At 41.7% G+C, this 18272-nt stretch overlaps 1 protein-coding gene across 1 annotated transcript; it reads right to left on the bottom strand.

The window, feature by feature from the left end:
* Positions 1-544: 544 nt before the first annotated feature.
* slc43a1b (solute carrier family 43 member 1b) lies at positions 545-15273 on the bottom strand. The gene is made up of 15 exons (XM_062521433.1): positions 15102-15273; positions 12369-12526; positions 11692-11875; positions 11238-11293; positions 10925-11001; positions 6158-6250; positions 5602-5735; positions 5121-5269; positions 4655-4801; positions 4519-4554; positions 4189-4321; positions 3890-4022; positions 3670-3743; positions 3178-3301; positions 545-2884 (listed from the first exon to the last, which is right to left on the bottom strand). The coding sequence occupies exons 2-15, from the start codon at positions 12520-12522 to the stop codon at positions 2639-2641; spliced, it is 1740 nt and encodes a 579-aa protein (XP_062377417.1). The 5' UTR covers positions 12523-12526; positions 15102-15273; the 3' UTR covers positions 545-2638.
* Positions 15274-18272: the final 2999 nt, after the last annotated feature.

Genomic DNA, 18272 nt, shown 5'->3' with positions numbered 1-18272 from the left:
TGTGAAGCTCTTGTTATCCTTGAGATGGGTTAAAAGAAGTGATTTATGTGCAGTATGAGACATGCCCGGTTGCTAGTGCTATAGCACTGTGGAAGAATTGGCAAGTTGGCTAAGTTCAGATTGCTTTGGGTCTGGACAGGGTCATCCCTCGTCCATGACTGTAGCTTATGGTCATACTTAACATATCTAAAACCCATTTAGTTCCCCTTTAATGAAGATTCCTTTACACATGTGGTATGTTGAATGTGAGACCTGTATCTAGCAACATGATAAGCAAAATAGTCTCAAAGTGTATGCCAGCTTTTTTGATTATTTATATTATTTAGAGGTTTCGCGAAGTGTGTGTTTGTGTGTGTGTGTGTGTGTGCGCGTGCGTGGGAGGGGGGGTATTCAAAGACAGCACTTGTTTGCTGTGGCTAAATGCACAGTTCATTTATATTTGTTATTTTATTTAGCAATATTTTGCAGAGGTTTTGTGCTTTCTACATTCACCTGGGTTCATGTTTTTCTTGTATCCCAGGTTTAATTAATAAATAGGACACAGTCAGGATTATGTTTTTATTACAATTGAACAAACATACATCAAGCAAAGGCATAAAGCACCAAAATGCTGATGAATCATTGTCATCATCAAAATTAAACAATGACACCTACACTACATGTAGCATGAAATATTCACATATTCTGTACAGTAATCGTTCCTGTGATATCCCAATATGAGCTCATACATTTAATAATTACAAACACATATTTTCTACAATAGCCAAAGCTCTACTCAGTGGCATACAGCTCTGTACTCCAAAAAGTGGCTTAACTGCTAAGGCACTTGGTCTTTGATCCACTGTTATATCTTCAGTTATTCTCTTAAATATCGCCAACATTCTTAAAAAGAATACTGTCTTTTCTGTAACACAGCTGTGCTATTTCCTTAAATGTAATTGAGAGCAGCAAAAGGTATTCATTTTTCAGTAAAATGGAGCGTGCCACAGAAGATCACAAAGCAAAATAACATGTATCCAAAAACAACAAAACCATAAACTATGAAATCAATACCTCTGTGTTTGAAATATCTACATAATAATACATTTGAACATTTCTGCCTGATATTACCCTTAAGGTTGGGTTAATTTGTTTTATTTGATATCAACACTAATACAGTAGCCTATACTTGTGGATACTTGTCTGAACTAAATTTCTTATCAGGCTAACAAGATGGAAACAACACACAATATTGTGTCTGCATTTGGATGAAGCCCCGCTTCATCATAATCATCATGATCATGTAGAGATAGTATCATCTCAAGCCCAGAAACAATCTGATGAAATAGTCCTCTTCATTCACAATGAAGATGTTTCTTTGATGGCATGAAAAATATGCTCAGCTGAACCTGCTTAAGGTTTATGGCTTTGGGCCCCAGCATTTGGATTACCATCACAAACTAATAACAACAAGTTAAATAAAATATATTGGTTAAGCAGTAAACTGCGACAAGCAATACTACATTTCTCAGCAATACTAACAGGCTAAAAAAGCCTTCAATAAGTAAATAAAAAAACTACTTTTTACAGCATCTTTTAGTGAAAAAAACGTGGTTGTGCCAGCACAAAACCTAACTGTGGCAAAACCTAGCACTGGGTGGCCACCCTAGTGGTGCGTAATCAAATTTGGGACTCAACTGACGCAATGATGACATAATACAAACAGGTCAGTCACAAAGAGGGAACATCAAAGACAAACACATATGAAAAATAAATGGACAGGTCAAAGTATGAGGGGGCACTGGGTGGAAGTGAGGTGGGTAAAAAACACACAGAGGGCACAGAGAGAGAGAGAGAGAGAGAGAGAGAGAGAGAGAAAGATTGATTTTAACTAAACAGACTTGACCAGAGTGTTTCTTAGGATTATTGACTAGTGCACATTCATAATAAACAATCACGGATCGACTGTTTCACCGAAATCAACAAAACCGTTTCAGAGTGATGAGAATGGACTTGAGAGGGAGGTAGGTCAAAATGAGCACAGCCAATCCATCCATTCTACCAGCTCCATATTAATGTACTGCAGATAGCACTGTCATTATGTGCTTATGAATATGGCAGCTATAATGGCAGCTATATGGTGGTTTTGGTCATAAATGAGTATGATATTGTCAGGTCGAAACCTGGGTCGCATGCTTAGATTTCCTTGTGATTCATGCGAAAAGGCAAACTAATTATTTTCGTAGAGTCATAGAGAACGAGACACAACCAATCTTAACATAATGTTAATAAATTATCAAGTGTTTGAGGAGGAGCACTTCCTACAGTATACTCAAAGCTGTATGTTTGAGGTTGTTTTTAGATGGCAAGCTGAAAAATCCAAAACAATTAATAACATTAATAAATTGTTAATAAATTATATCCTTGAGGTTACAAAATGTCACATATAGTTGTGTATAAGATGTTATGTGATTTGGGATTTGTTTTATCCCGTAGTGTAAGTTTTGGAACACAAACATTAGTCAGTTAGCCATCTGATGTCTGTTACTAAACACATAGGCTGCACAACAAACTAAAACTGTGCATTCCTTTGTCCAAAGGAAAAAAATATATAACATGATAACTAACATGACCACTATATTATCAATATGATGTTTTCTTAAACTTCATGGCCGTCTACGTGGCCATTGCTAAAATGTCCATTGCTCTTGTGCCCATTGCCTGTTTGCCCATTGCTCTGAGACTTGGCGAGGCCATTAGTGAGCTGTTTCCTTTCCTCTGGTGAATGGTCAGTAGCCTCTCGCTCAAGCTCCTTCTTCCTATGGACCAGTTGTCTGCGGTGGTACAGCAAGTATCCCGGCAACAGGAAGCCAGCCATTGACAATGCAAGGAGTCCGACGTTGATCTGTTGATAAGAGGAAAATCAGAGGAATACTTCACCCAATTTCGTATAGGTTTATAAATTATAATTCTTTTTCACAGATGAACACAGATTAACAGATTCTGGTCTTTTCCCTAGCTACGGTGTACTAATGCACACACCACCAACACAACTGTAAATCACTAAACCAGCAACTAAGCACTATGAATGATTTAACTCATTCCAAAAATAACGGCCTCATTCATTTGTCAGCAAACGGCTGCATCAGAGACAATACCCTGCTGATAAGAGGCGTGTGTGTCTGTGAGTGGCCTTACCCAGTAAGGGTCTCCCTTCAGGGGTCCCAGCATGGCCATGAAGAGGGGTTGCTGGAGCAGGGCAAACAGGGCACTGATCAGAGACTGCATCCCCGTGAGAGTCCCAAAGTGATTTGAAGGGTACCTGCGAGAGAACACATGCAGAACATGAAACCATCACTCTCTGATATTTGACACTTAGAGGAGAGATCCGGCGAGTTTCCACATAGATCTCCATTTCTCGAGGTCACCGAGTACTGTCGGTGTGAAGCAAAATTAATACAATGAGTTTTACCTAGCTCGAGTTGCTACGAGCAGCAGCTAATGCAACCAGGCAGCTACTGTAGTACTACACTCTGTGACAGTACTCGCAGTGACCTTGAGTAACGGAGATCTATGTGAAAAATCACCTGATTTCTCCTGAGTATTGCTAATTATAACAGGTTGACAATCCCAACTTTCAAATGACACTGACTTTAAAGTCAAAATTCAAACTGGAGGTGAAGTACTCACACAGCGGCATAGAGACCTCCACAGCAGGAGTGGATGAAACCACGCACCACAGTATGCAGGACGTACGCCACCAGCTGAGAGAGAATGAGAGCGAGACAAGAGAGGAGATTAACATGCTTGACTTTGGTGGCCATTTTGGATCATATAATCAAGTGCACTCTTTGCTTAATTTCTAAAAGTATCTATTAATAATATTTGATTCAGATGATAGTGATGAAACCTGTATGGGCAGGTAGTCTATGAGGGAGATGATGCCAAAGGTCACTAGCAGCAGGTTAGTGAAGATGAAGGCTCTGATGGCATTGGTAAGTTTCTGGATCTTTTTGTCCCGTTTTGGTCCAGGCCCAGAATCACTATGAAAAAAAAACGTTGTGAACAGTCACAAAAAATGCCTCAAATGCACACTATTTATGTATGTCAAACAATGCCTGGGAAATCGTATCCACTTATGTATCTAATATTTATTTATCCACTGCTTTCTCAGCAGTGGTCTTCTATCTGTCCAGTGTCCAGCCTTACCTCTTCTCCCCCTCTGGAGAGGTTGCATCCTCGTCGCACTCCTTCATCCTCCAGTCCATGATGTAACCAATCAGGGGACAGGTGAGCAGACACAGCAGCTGCATGGTGCCAAAGATGGACGAGTAGAAGTTAACTGTGGAGAGACAGAAGGCAGAAATCTCATGAATCAGTCTGCATCTACTATCGTGCTTGATTGTATCCATCCATGTCATGGTTGCTATGCGATTAATATGACCGTAGCTTACTATAATGATCATATAGCACAAGACACAACGCTGTACTAATCCTTTAACTTGTAAAGTACACAGAACACAAGGGTTTTCCTGTTACCTTGTTCTTCTGCTTCCAGCACCATGTCCTCAGTGGCTGTAAGAGAAATAGAACATGTAGGCGTTAAGTATGTTACAATGTTTAGCAGTGTTACAGTCACACTCAGATTGAAGTCACAAAGCATACAGATACTTACGGTTAGGGTCGCCGTGGGTTACCAGGAACTCAATCATTTTGTTCATGGCGCCCATGAAGAAAATGAGACGCAGCTGCGTCATTGCCATGGTGATGACGCTCCAGAGAAAGATTGGCGAACAGACTGACTTGCGGAATGGAGGTGAACCTAAGGTCAAAGGTCAGATGTTCATGTCACTCTAAAGGTATTTAAAGTACATAGGCTTAGCACAGTTACATGGACACTGATAGGTTGCAATGTACCTCTGTAAAAGCATTGGCTAGATCTGGATGTTCATAACTTAATAAAAGAATACTTCCTAAATTATAACTGCACTGTGTGTGTGTGTGTGTGTGTGTGTGTGTGTCTGTGTGTCTGTGTGTGTCTGTATGTGTGTGTGTGTGTCTGTGTCTGTGTCTGTGTCTGTGTCTGTGTCTGTGTCTGTGCGTGTGCGTGTGCGTGTGTGTTGAATCAATAAATGTCTTACTTTGGCTGTCTTGCTCATTGCTGTAGAGCTGATCGGGGGGGCTTTCCTTCTTCTCAGTGAAGGTCTGGCCCACGGTGGCCACATGAGTGTAGCAGCGGTCTCCGGTCGCTTTGTGTTCCAGAACCAGACCCGTCAGCTTGACCTTCTTACTGTGTGTGTGTGTGTGTGTGTGTGTGTGTGTGTGTGTGTGTGTGTGTGTGAGTGTGTGTGAAAGACAGAGAAAGACATGGAGAGAATGACCGTTATAATTCATGAGGAAGTAAATCTCAAGCTTATTACAATGTTATACCACACGAGACAGCCATGACTCAGGACTAGAGGAGAGCGTAGGCACATTTCTGGCCCCGCATATCTCTGATGCCATTTCTCTGTCTTCTATTCTAGTGTTGCACCCACATGTCTGAGGGCTTGCACAACTGCTGTTTCAGCACTTGAGTTCCCACTGACGTGAATCTGATCACCCCACTGGTCATTCACTCACGTGTAGCGCGGGTCTTCGGGGCCAGGGAAGGACTCGCCGGGCCAATTGACGAAGCAGTTGATGAAGACGAGGCCTGCAAAACCCGCCCATCCCCAGAAGATCCCTTTGAAGGGCACCCCCAGATCGTAAATCAGCTGAAGAGAGGGGTCAGAGAGAAAAAATAGACCAGTCACATTGGGAGATACGTCAAGGCTGATTACTCTCTATTCAGATAGTGTTTTAGCAAAAGTATAAGGCTTTATGCTGACAAAAATTGTAGGCTAGTAGGTGGAGCTGTATTGTAATAAAAGGGCCTTAGTTAAAATATCAACAGACATGACATCATCCAGAATCGCTTATGGAACCTTTAATTTCATCACATCTGACCATAGCCTTTTAATTCATTTGTATTACTACAATGCATTCAAACATTTGAGACTTACTTATCTAACTATTAAATCCAATTAACATATAACTGTTGAAAGGTGACCAATATTATACATCTCAGGCAGAGAGGCACCATATCAGAAGACTGGTGAATAACATCATGGTACCGGAAGATTCTGTAACCGCTCACCTTGACCCCTGGAAATGTCACCGCGGAGGAAGCGTAGGAGCCAAACATAATGGAGAGGATGGTGGATCGGACATTGCCAAACATGTTTGGCAACTGGCAGGACAGAAAGAAAAATACACAGAGAGAAAATAAGAGGGAGGGAGCGAGGGAGTAAGACTGCTGACTACATTGGCAGGAAATCAAAGCAAACACACAATTGCTAATGACACTCATTTTGAAGGGGATAGGGTCAACTTCTCTGGAGTTAGCCCACGGCGCAGATTCAGAGAAGGCAACACTTTGTAACATTACTCTGTGTTCAGGGACAGTTGACAATTTTATTGACTATTGCTATAGTGTACAAAATATTTGCAGTGCGATAAATGTATCAGCAGGAGGCGTATGGGGGCACTTATTGCTCTCAGAACAGCTGGGAACTGATGCAAGACACAGGATCATAACTGACTCCATATTCTGGCACAGTGGATGGCCTGGGGTATTGGATAGACACAACGCCAGCTTTGTCTCTTAACATGAGCTCACTGCCGCAGTATATGTACTGTAGACTATGTATACTACCTCCAGATGGGTTAAATGCAGATGACAAATTTCAAATAAAGGACAAATGAAGTAACTTAACTTGACTAAACCAAACTAAAATCCGTGTGCATGGGGGCTCACAGAATTTGGCATGTGGCATTGAGTGTGGCATTGCAGCTGCCTGGCTGCATCAGCTGCTGGTTGTAACAATTCAAGCTACATAGGTAAAACCGGTTGTTTTCGTTGTTTTCGTTGTTTTTCGTACCGCCAGTACTTGGTGACCTTGAGAAACAACAATCTATGTGAAAACTTGCCAGATTTCTCCTTTAAAGCAACACTAAAGAGTTTTTCATACCATAACTTAATGTTTCCAAAATAATTTCAGCGGTTCATCAACTCGTAACAGGGTGAACGGCACTTCTGCATTGACTTCGCGACCCTCTAGTCTATCGGCTATAACCGCACTATTTACCAGATCGGATAGCGCGCTGTGGTTTGATGAAAATGAGATTTAAGAAACCACAAATTTGACTTGCTTTGATGTCGCAATATATCATACTGTCATAAAATCATGGAACATGCTCTACCTTGTCTGTGGACATCGATTGTTGGATAAACAAATAGCGTGTGTGCAACATAACAAAAGAAAAATGCTTTAGTGTTGCTTTAAGTTGAATTGAGCTGGATGAGACATACAGATTCTAGCTGTAGTTCCTTGTGTCTCATTCTTCCCCTTTCCTGTGACACATGGTACAGGTTTCCACCCTTTTTCTCACTCTCCCTTCCTCTTTTTTTGTGGCTTATCTTTAGTTCCATCCCCTGGACTCTGTTTGGAATGGAGACTGGAAAGAGAGAGTGTGTGTGACAATCTGCAGGTGGCGACTGTGCCGGTAAACACCGCAGCTGTGAGCATGTCTTTGCATCCCTGCCAATGACCAAGTGGCAGGTCACTGTGAGAGAGGACACAGATATCCTATCAAGACACAGTAAAATCAAACCTAGCACAAGATGCCCGGTAAACAGACGAGGGACAAACATTACCACAGTGTGACATAACGTGATGGTAAATAGCAAGTCAGATGGCACGATCTTCCAACAAAGACAACATTCTGGAACCAGTCTACCAAACTAGACCATGTTGGTCTATGTACCAAATGTACCACAGTTCAACAAAATGTGCACACAATGCCAATTCAATTCAGTTGGTCACTCTATGAAAACAGGTATGACCCTTGTACCATTCCATACTACAAGACTGTCTGATAGATCTAATGTATGTGACACTGTATCGCACAGAACACCCCAGGTCTGGCATTCTAAACAGAAGTTCAGGAGGAGATGTAACCGACATTCCCACGCATGCTCCTCTCATATCAATCACTCACAATTAATGGGTAATAATACATTCAGCCCTGCTGGTCAGCTGGACATGTGCTGTGGCCTCCCCTCAGCCTGGTCCTCTCCTTACACCACCTGTCTTCATGGATTGGGGTGACATGCAGGGATACTGTCTGACTCCTGCCAGTACAGTTGACACCTGCATGATCCCTACAAGGCATTTCAGGATGTTTGCCAATCAGAGACTGCGCCACATTCACTCTTCGGCTTGATTATCTTTGGAAGGCAAAATTCGCTCTGAATTGCAAATAGTCCTGAACAGTCTAAGATTCCTAGATAGCTGAATCCTACCAAACTTTGATCATACACAGCTTACTTTGTTTATTTAGGTCGCAATCAAATAGCCCACACCCACCACCACATCCACTCAAATCTGCTCACACACCCACCGTGAGTGAAATGGTTTCCCCGTGTAACTCATAGCTAAACTCTCCGAGTTCACCTTAGGACATGTCTCACCAGCACCCCCCCATCGCCCCCCCTCCCTCTGCCACCCTCCATCCAAGTTTTTCAATGACCTCTACAAAGTCATGCCCCCCACCCCTCCTTTTTCCCCTCTCTCTATTTTCCACAGCATGCTCCTTTCCGCATATTGTTTACAGTTTATTGTTTACTGGGCGATCATATGCTACTGCAAATGCAGTTGCTAGCCTACCTGGGGTTTGTGAAAGCAAACATGCCCAAACACAAAAACACTAAAGTTCCACTGAGGTCAAGCCGAGAATATATATACAGTAAGCCATTCTCTCTGGCGCTGGGTAACTACAAGACAAGACTGATTAGAGTGCCTGATCAGACAAGAAACTTCACAGGCCTCAAACATCAAGCTAAGAAAAGCAGTGGGAAGAAAAGGACCTTAGGCAAACACTGCTGTATTCTGCTATTTAGCCCTAAAATAAAGCCTCTGGTTTTGGTTTTGTAAAAATATAGCTCTTCCACTCTGCCGTTTTTGGTAACATATTCATGTCTGGTATGTACTGTATGTTCACTCCCTCTTGAAAATGATGTTTTACATAATTTTCTAGAGAGAAAAGGCACTCTGGCACATTCAGGCACATTCACTCTGTCAGGCACAATGACAGAGTGAATGTCACAACTGAAAGCCAACTTGTCCAACTCATCCATCAGAATGTCCAGCGCCAATGTAAGTCCCTGACTTTGTGGTCTCATCGTGTATCACGTTTTCAACCCTCCCTCCCCCTCCCTCTGTTATACACGGACAGTGAGTGCTGCCAGTTTGTCAACTCATGAAGGTGATATTAAGGGGCTTGGTTACACACGCAAACCAAACAACACATCAGCCAAAGATGGAATGATGGCGACAAGGGTGAGGGGGAAAAAAAGGAAGGGCAAAGCAAAGAGAGCGAAAGATAGCCAATGGAAAAGTTACACTAGAAGTGTAGATATGGCCAGTGCTCAAACACGTGACCATCTGCTGGGAGTCACAGACTATTTCTCTTTGTTCTCAGCCTCTGAGCCAGGAGGGCTGCAGTGAGCCTAGAGCATGTGAAACAAACGTACTGTAACCTGATCCATCATAGGTGGCATCTGTGAGCGTTTACTTGCAATAACTGCTATCTTCATTTTCATAAATTAACTGTTGTGGTATGCATTCCATGTAATATGAATCAAATATCATTTCAATCGAGTTGTTTTGGTTTATTTTTCTTCTCAAGCCCAACAGCAAGGCACCATGAAAAGATTCATGAATACTGTATGTGTGGACATTCTTCATATCCAGATGAGGAAGAAAGAAAGAGAGAGAGAAAATAGCGAGAGAGAGAGAGAGAGAGAAAGAAAGAGTGAGAATGGAGAGAGAGAGATAAAGTAAGAGCGAGAATAGAGAGAGAGAGAAAGAAAGAGAGAGAACAGAGAGAGAGAGAAAAACAGAGAGGGAGGTGAATGAGACTGGTGTCCTTGTGTGTTTTGACTCATGAAGTGGGAGGGACAGACAGAGGGGAAGGCGTGCTGGAGGGTCTGTGTTGTGATTGGTTGGGGCACGCGTGCCAAAATTTAAGGCTGGGATTGTGGAACACCATGTGCAGCACTAAGAGCAGCCAAAACACACTCACATCTTGAACAAATACGCACGCACACACACACACATACACACACACACACACACACACACACATACTCACATGGATTAAAATGGTTATGAATATAGATTTACAGTAATGGGGCACAAAGCCTTTACACAACAGGAATATCCACACACACCCACACACAATACACACATAAATAAACATGGTAGACATGAATGAGCCACTCAGATCAAACACAGTCACAACAAATATGAAATTTTCACAGGGCACACAAATACAAACACACACGCACGTACGCAAACACAGATACACCCTAAAAAAAGACCTGTGTCATTCAATGCGAACGCAAAATAAACTCTGTCCTTACATAATGTACTGAAGTAATACTTGTGTTCTGGGAAAAGGTTCAAACCAAATAAAGTAACTCCTACTTTGAAAGCTCAAACATGTAATACCAGATGATATATATGATATCTATTTTGACCAGACTTCCACATGTGCTATATTTGTTAAGTAGTATCTTGTTTACTTGGACGTGTTGGTGCATCATGCATCAGTCCATGTATAGAGTATGTTTTTATTTCTTGCCATCTATTTCATTTGTATGCTTGTCTGTGTGTGTGTGTGTGTGTGTGTGTGTGTGTGTGTGTGTGTGTGTGTGTGTGTGTGTGTGTGTGTGTGTGTGTGTGTGTGTGTGTGTGTGTCTGTCTGTGTCTGTGTCTGTGTCTGTGTCTGTGTCTGTGTCTGTGTCTGTGTCTGTGTCTGTGTCTGTGTCTGTGCATGTGTGTGTGTTGCTCAATCTTACCGTGAGGGAGGTAAAAGTGAGACAGATTCCGCCGAACCCGTTGAAAGAAACAGCGACGAATATGAGGATGGACAACACTGTAAGAGAGAGATATGACAGTCTTCAGCTGGGTGAACAACAGGCTCTTCATGTCATGAAGCAGCCTACACAATAGCCTACTCAAATATGGTTGGATGCAGGATGTTGTATACCAGCCTGCTGGGGGTTCAGGGTTCACATGGTGATGTGGTTCATCATTATGAATGAAGGTGCAAATTCTGACAGTATTTCCTGAGCTGAATCATTCTGTCATATATCAACTTTGCACACTCACCATCAGGGTTATATGAAGCTATGGCGATCAGGGCACAGGAGAAAGCAAAGCAGGCACTGAGACGGAGAGAGACACACAGAGAGAGGGGAGAGATAAAGACAAAGGGAGGGATGGTGAATATGGATCATCCTGCCGGAATTTCACTCTCTGTATGAATGGTCTACAGTTATAATGATGCTGATACTATGTGTACCATAGACATATATACTGTACATATACTGTACGTATATATATCTATGAAGTGTACCTTGTAATGCCAGCTACAGTATGGGCTGTGTTTGTGACAGAGCAGTGTGCGACATGTCATGCATCATGCTAAACTGCTGTCCATATTCATAGTGACTCTGAAAATGATGATGATGATGGTGATTATGATGACAATGAGGCCTTATAAGGATGCCACCACAGGATGAGTTGGCATTGCCAGAGCGCAGCGCTGGGGTTTTGGTCTCACCTGCCCAGCAGACGCAGCGGGCGCGGGCCGTACTTGTCCATGAGTATGCCCAGGGGCAGCGTGGCGCCGCTGATGATGAAGGAGCCGATGGTGAAGCCCAGGTTGAGCACCTCCTCCTGCTCCACACAGCTGGGCCAGTCCAGGTCCTCCAGCAGCGTGTGGTTGGCATGGTGCGTCTCATTCTCTGGGTGGAGGAAGAAAGAGAGAGGGAGAGAGGGAGTGAGAAAGAGAGAGAGAGCGAGAGGAACGAGGTGGCCGGGGGAAAGGCAGATGGGAAACATGGAAGGGAAGGGTTGGGGTAGAGAGGAGGGCCAGGAATCAGAATGGGTGCAATGAGTTTTTAGAAATGACGAAATAAGTGCTTTCAGCTGTTCCAGTGAACCTGTCTTTGCAACCCTTGTTCCCCTAGTGTGGGAGAGAGAAAGGTGACTGAGTTTGCACATTCCTCCCACATCAGGTAGAATGAGAGGGATTTTACTTCAAAGCTTTCATGATCTGATCTCAAAGCCATGATTTACCGAACGCGTAAAAAAAGATGAGCTGGTCCTTCATCTGCAAGCCGAGACTTGTGAAGGATCAACTGCCACGGAAACCTACTTTGGGTGAATTTTGGGTTGCATAAGCTCCACCTTGGAGCCTAGAAGCAAGTGCCTCCTGGCCATGGAGCAGTTACTCACCTGTGCACAGGTGTGAATAAAAGCCCTCGTTCTTAAGCATGATGAGGAGGGAGGCCCAGCCCAGTAAGACCGCAGAAAACAGCAGGTTCTCAATGACAGCAGTCACTGCCATCCACCAGCGCCTCCCATAGGCCTGAGACAGGGAGGGAGCCATTGTCCTGATGGAAGAGTGAGACAAAGTGGAACAGAGCATTATGTCCAATATTCCAATACGAGGTTTAACAATTCATCTATGGTATCAAAACTACCATCAAGGGAAAGAGGAAGTGGAGGAGAGAGAGAGAGAGAGAGACAGAGAGAGAGAGAGAGAGAGAGGGAAGACAAACAGATGATGATAACAGACTAGAGCCACTATTGCATACATTTGCATACAGACTGAACTGTTTTGTTGAGGTGAAAAATAAATTATAAATCTGATTAAATCATTGATAGGAGGGAAAAAAGAGGAAAAGGACTGATGTGCTTGGGATGGACTATTTAATGAGTCAGAACATAAACACACCATCTGAGTGCAGAGAAAGATTATTAGACTCAGTTCTTAAATTCATCGACACGCGAAGTAAGCATCATGGAAAACAAGTCATGAGGCTCTTTGTGAGCGTAAACACTACTGCAGGTCACAGAGTGTAGTGCTGGAATCACAGACATCTCAGCAGCGCCTTCAGTACCCGCCACCCTAAAGCACACACTCTAATATGGATATGCAAACACATTTTTTCCAGGAGTAACTGAGGCCAGTGTGCCCTCTCTGTTGAAATGCTTTTTCCATTCAGTCACAACTCTGGAAACTGAACACCTTCTATAGGTGTGAGTTAAGTATGTTAGATTACTTGTGCTTAGGATATTATACTGACAGTGAATGCATATATAAAGATAGTACAAAGCTAGACACCTGCATATGTATGTGGCATTCAGTGGCATGAATGTGTGTGTGCGTGTGCATGTGCATGCGCGGGCCTGTGTGTGTGTGTGTGTGTGTGTGTGTGTGTGTGTGTTTGCGTGTTTGCGTGAGTGTGTGCATAAAGTATTTGAGCATTGACATGAATAAATGAGAATCAGAGGAGGCAGTCTAGGGAATGTTTATTGCCCCCCGTGCCACATGCTTGCGGATGAGGATCCCTGCTGATGACTGAAATAGCCACACTGGCCCCCGGACCAGTGCAGCAACATGGCCACCCACAAATGCCCACCCAGCAGTACCCACTACACCCCACTGTGACTCAAACCCAATCTAGACAAGACATTCAACCAGCTCTGCACTTAACATAGTATAGGCATACAACAAACAGTGCATGTAGTTAAAACAACTCCCTGGAATGAAAGAATATTACATGAAATGATGAAAACATTTGTAAAAAAAAATCATTTAGAGCTACAAAGATATTCACAAAAAAATCAGGGATATTCGGCTTTCAGGTGAAGATTCAGGATGAACCTAAAATCCACTATAACCTTTAGAGGTGAAATTAATGTGACCGTCTCTAAACTTTTGAATGTGTATGTCCAACATGTCAACTTTCTCTTTTTGTGATTAACTTTTTATTGAAAGTTTCACAACAAAACACACACAATAACATGTCAACTTTCTGTACTGAAACATTCAGTTTCACCTGAAAGCCAGATATCCCTAACTTTTTGTGAGTATAGTGTATCAACATTCTACACAGAAAACCCAATTCCTAAATTACATTTACAAAAATTAACAACCATTATGATTTAATAGTCAAGGCTGAACCTAAACATTGTTGGTAGCACTGAGGCAATACAGCCACCTGTTGGAGGGGGTTGCTCCAGATGTTCCGGAGCCGGTTCCTTTGTTCAGGCATGCTTCCCTGGCTTCTTTTACACCCTGACTAGCCACTTTCATTTAATATACCAGTGGGGAAGCCCACCAGCACACAACTAAGCACTATAATATATGCACAATAGACTGCAACCATACAAGGCCGATATTGGTAGATCACATTCTGTCTGGTGATTATGACTGCTATTGACATGGGGCAGTTGTTGCTATGACCACCCTCTGTATTTCATATCACAAATAGTGATGCAAGATTAACTTCTCATTACTAAAATTAATAATACATAGGCCTATGGTAGCCTACTACCATATGTATTATTATTATTATTGTTACTATCATCACTACTACTATTATTATATTATTATTAGGCCTAGTAGTACTACTACTATACATGTAGCCCTTTTTATGGGTCTTTAAAAAAAAAATTAGAAAGAAATTGTAGGCCTGTATTAGTCCTCTCTCTCTCTCTCTCTCTCTCTCTCTCTCTCTCTCTCTCGCTGTGTCTGCCGTTTCCTGTCACAAAAACGCTCCAGCTAACGATGCTCTCATGTAGGCTACCCTAACAGTTTCCGCTGCAGGCAGTGATACTAAACAAACAATACGAAACAAATATGCCTGACATTATTCTATGATTTTATTCGTTTCCTTGCTATTTTCGTTAAACTGCCATACGTCCATCAACACAGCTACATATTAAATTAATATTAGGTTAAAATCCAACTAACATGTCATCTGACAATAGTTTTACTAAATATACGTCACGAAAACTAGTTGCTTGGTAGGCCTATATTAAGCCAAACAATATGTAAAAATAGGCTATAATGTAAATAGACTAGACAGAAATAAAGTGCACACAAAAATGCCTTCCAAGTTCTCAACTTGCAAACACACAAGAAAAGAGGAAATCGTAAGACATTGTGAAATAACTTACTTTGATGAATCCTTTCGTAGATGGAAATCAGGGGTAGCCTACAGCAGTGTTCACCTTTTTCCGAATAGCCTATAGCAGCCCACTGATAGTTCAAGCCTTCTCCACTTCAGACACTCTTCTTCAAGCTCTGACACACGTTTGAGAGGCGAATCATCGGCGTCTGATTCTCAAATAATGCATCCAGTTCCATAAAAACTCTCTCTCTCTCTCTCTCTCTCTCTCTCTCTCGCTGTGGCTAAAATTGGAACATCACTACTGAGGGTTAAACGAGTTTTCTCTCTTCTCTTGAGTTCAGCAACCCACTCTTCCCTCTGATCATTAAGAAGGGACATTGCACTTGCACGCCACCTATCAAAGAACATATGCTATTACATATTTGTATTATGTCAAAATAGTATTTTTCTGACTTGAACTATCCTTCAGGGACTCTTCACTGCCCTGCATTAACTATTTAAAAGATTACAAATAATACCTAGGTAATCGTTAGATATGTTTGTATGGTTTTAAATAAAGAACCAGTGAATCCCAAGTGACAGCACAATTGTAGGCTATTATCTTTGCAAAGATAGAGAGAGAGTGATACTACACAGAAGTCACACCAAACTCTAATGAGTTATGTCATGGGTGCCTCCTTATATGAGTTTACACAAGAAGGGGCTCTGGATGTACTTTGCCACATTTCTGACATGGTTCGAAACTGCAATACTATGCCAAAACATTTGGCCCTGGCTTCTGTCCAGCCAGACATGTAGGCCTAAAATGGCAGGATATTTTGAATAGAACATGACTTTTTAAACAGAACATGACTGATCATAATAATAAAACAGAACTTCCGGGTCACACTTAGGTCTAGTGAAAGTGGTTCCAACTTTAATTTCCCATGGTTATATTTTGCACACACAAAGAGATTACTGATAGGCTACATAAGAATATATGATTTAAACTCAACCAATATAAAGTAATACATTGTTTTAAGCATTCATCAAATACAAGAGTAGCCTACATGTTTTTGAGGAATATGATTTTACAGAATACATTAATTAATCACGGTATAGGGATAGATACTGTATTTCATTGATCAATGTAGCCTATAGGAATACAGTTCATTAATCATGTTTATATTTGATCACACATATAGTATGTTTTTCAGATTATCAATATGAGAATACATGTTTCAACAATAATATAACAGGAATCAATAAAGTGTAAGCATGCTGGGCTGAACATTCAGACATTGAATACATGTAGGCCTAAATGTTACCATGAAAGACTGATTATGAAAGAATCCCTGCCTGCTTTCCATTGACTTCAAACAATGGGCTCTATTCAATTCCAAAGGATGAGCAAAATAGTCTCCCAGCTGCCCTCTCTTTGCCACCTGTATACACTACCGATGAAATCCTGGAAACTGGATGATTTTCTTTGAAAGTCAGTTCACATCAGCCAGCACATCCTGGCCTATCAGCATCCCAATCAGTATGTTCCCACGGGATGGCAGAAAGTCCGGCAAGACACTCACCGAGGCTGCATCAGACACAAACATACGGACAGCAAAGCCCATTAAGGACGAGAGTACCTTTTGTATCCAGCTGTCTCTACTTCAGAGGTCACCTGCATCAGGGTCAAAGAGCCACGCCACATACAGCATAACACTGTGAGTGAGAAGTGTATGGGTTTTTCTTTGAATGTCTCTGTGGATCTCTGATAAGTAGTCAGTCAACATGGTCCACATCAGTCTTTCCACCTACTGGGTTAGTGAGTGCATTTACATCTTTGTTTCTCTTACAAACAAAACATCTCTCTTTTTCTTCTTAGTGCTCCATGCTCTCCATTCATTTCCAGATTTTGTTTGTGGGTTCTGTACCAGTCTTTTGTGAGATGCTATCTTTGCCTTCTGTGTCACCAAGTCAAACCATGCCATTTCAGGAGGCGCTTATTGACACCGTCACAAATATGTTGGTGAGGTCATGAGCTACAATGCATGTGTTGCAGGTGTGTGTGTGTGTGTGTGTGTGTGTGTGTGTGTGTGTGTGAGTGTGCGTCCAGGCATAGAGTTGTTATTTGACTGTAATATCTTATAAAACTGTTGCTGTGTTCTGTTCCGCATGCAGTGTGATGTATAGAGATGAGACACAGTACGAGACTGAGGAGCTGGTGAGTTCTTTGTCAAACTCTGTCATGCATTTCAATTTGTTATGTCAGATATTTCAATCTGACTGAGCATCTGTAAATTTGTTTCAGACAAATGTTGAAATGAGACGTTCAAGTAACTATAATAGGCCATATAAAAGTATATTGTTTATCCAAGTAATAAGAAGGTCCTATAACAGTACATTGTGTATAAGTAGTAAATAGGCCCTATAATATGTTGTGTACAGTATATGAATAGTAAGTAGACCCTTTAACCGTATATCATCAGTACTGGGTAGGCCATAAGTGCATCTAGAAAAAGGATTTTTTTCCCCATAATTTATTTTAAAAAGTAAAACATTTCAAACCCTTTTTCTCCCTTTTAATATTGATTATTCCAATCTTGATTAATGTATCATACATTTTTTATTCTGATATTTGTCAGCCTGAGAAGACCAAAATATCCTCAGTCTTTTCTGGAAGGGCTCAATTTCCTGGTTAAAACACTTCTTGATGCTTACAGAGTTGCATCTGGGGAAAAAAACAGGCACTCAGAGACATTTTGGACACCTTGAAAAATAAGCAAGGGGGAGGGGAGGTGATGGTGAAAAATGTTCTCTATTTCTTATGTTTCCTGTAATATATTTGGGATACACTTTACATGAAGGCATCTACATATTAAAGAATGATATGACACTGTCATGAACGTGTCATTAACATTATAAACAAGACATAAACATTTATGCCATAATACTTCTGTCACTAAGTGTCATTCAGTTTTTGTTGAAGGGCTAGGGTTAGAGTTATAGGTTAGGGTTAGGGGCTAGGGTTAGGGTTCATGTGTCATGACAGTGTCATGTGTTCATGCAGTATCATGTCACTCTTGTAGACCTTCAAGTAAAGAGTTACCTATTTTTGTCTCACTGCATCTTTTCTTGTCTTACAGGACTCGAACATGATTACAGCCTTACTGGGACTGCCACACTTCATCCCTGAAGAGCCAGCAGATATAAGCAGGATGTGTGATGTAAGATAATATAA

This window comes from Sardina pilchardus, chromosome 2, assembly GCF_963854185.1.
Source record: "Sardina pilchardus chromosome 2, fSarPil1.1, whole genome shotgun sequence".
NCBI lineage: Eukaryota > Metazoa > Chordata > Actinopteri > Clupeiformes > Clupeidae > Sardina > Sardina pilchardus.
The sequence above is the reverse complement of the archived record's forward strand: the minus strand, read 5'-3'. Positions and strand labels throughout refer to the sequence as shown.

Excerpts from the sequence above, each read along its gene's own strand:
- slc43a1b (XM_062521433.1), bottom strand. The coding sequence starts at position 12,522 with ATGGCTCCCTCCCTGTCTCAGGCCTATGGGAGGCGCTGGTGGATGGCA. Across the intron at positions 4,802-5,120 it reads CAATGAGCAAGACAGCCAAA|GTTCACCTCCATTCCGCAAG; the intron begins GTAAGACATTTA and ends CTTTGACCTTAG. Across the intron at positions 4,322-4,518 it reads GCTGGAAGCAGAAGAACAAG|TTAACTTCTACTCGTCCATC; the intron begins GTAACAGGAAAA and ends GTCTCTCCACAG.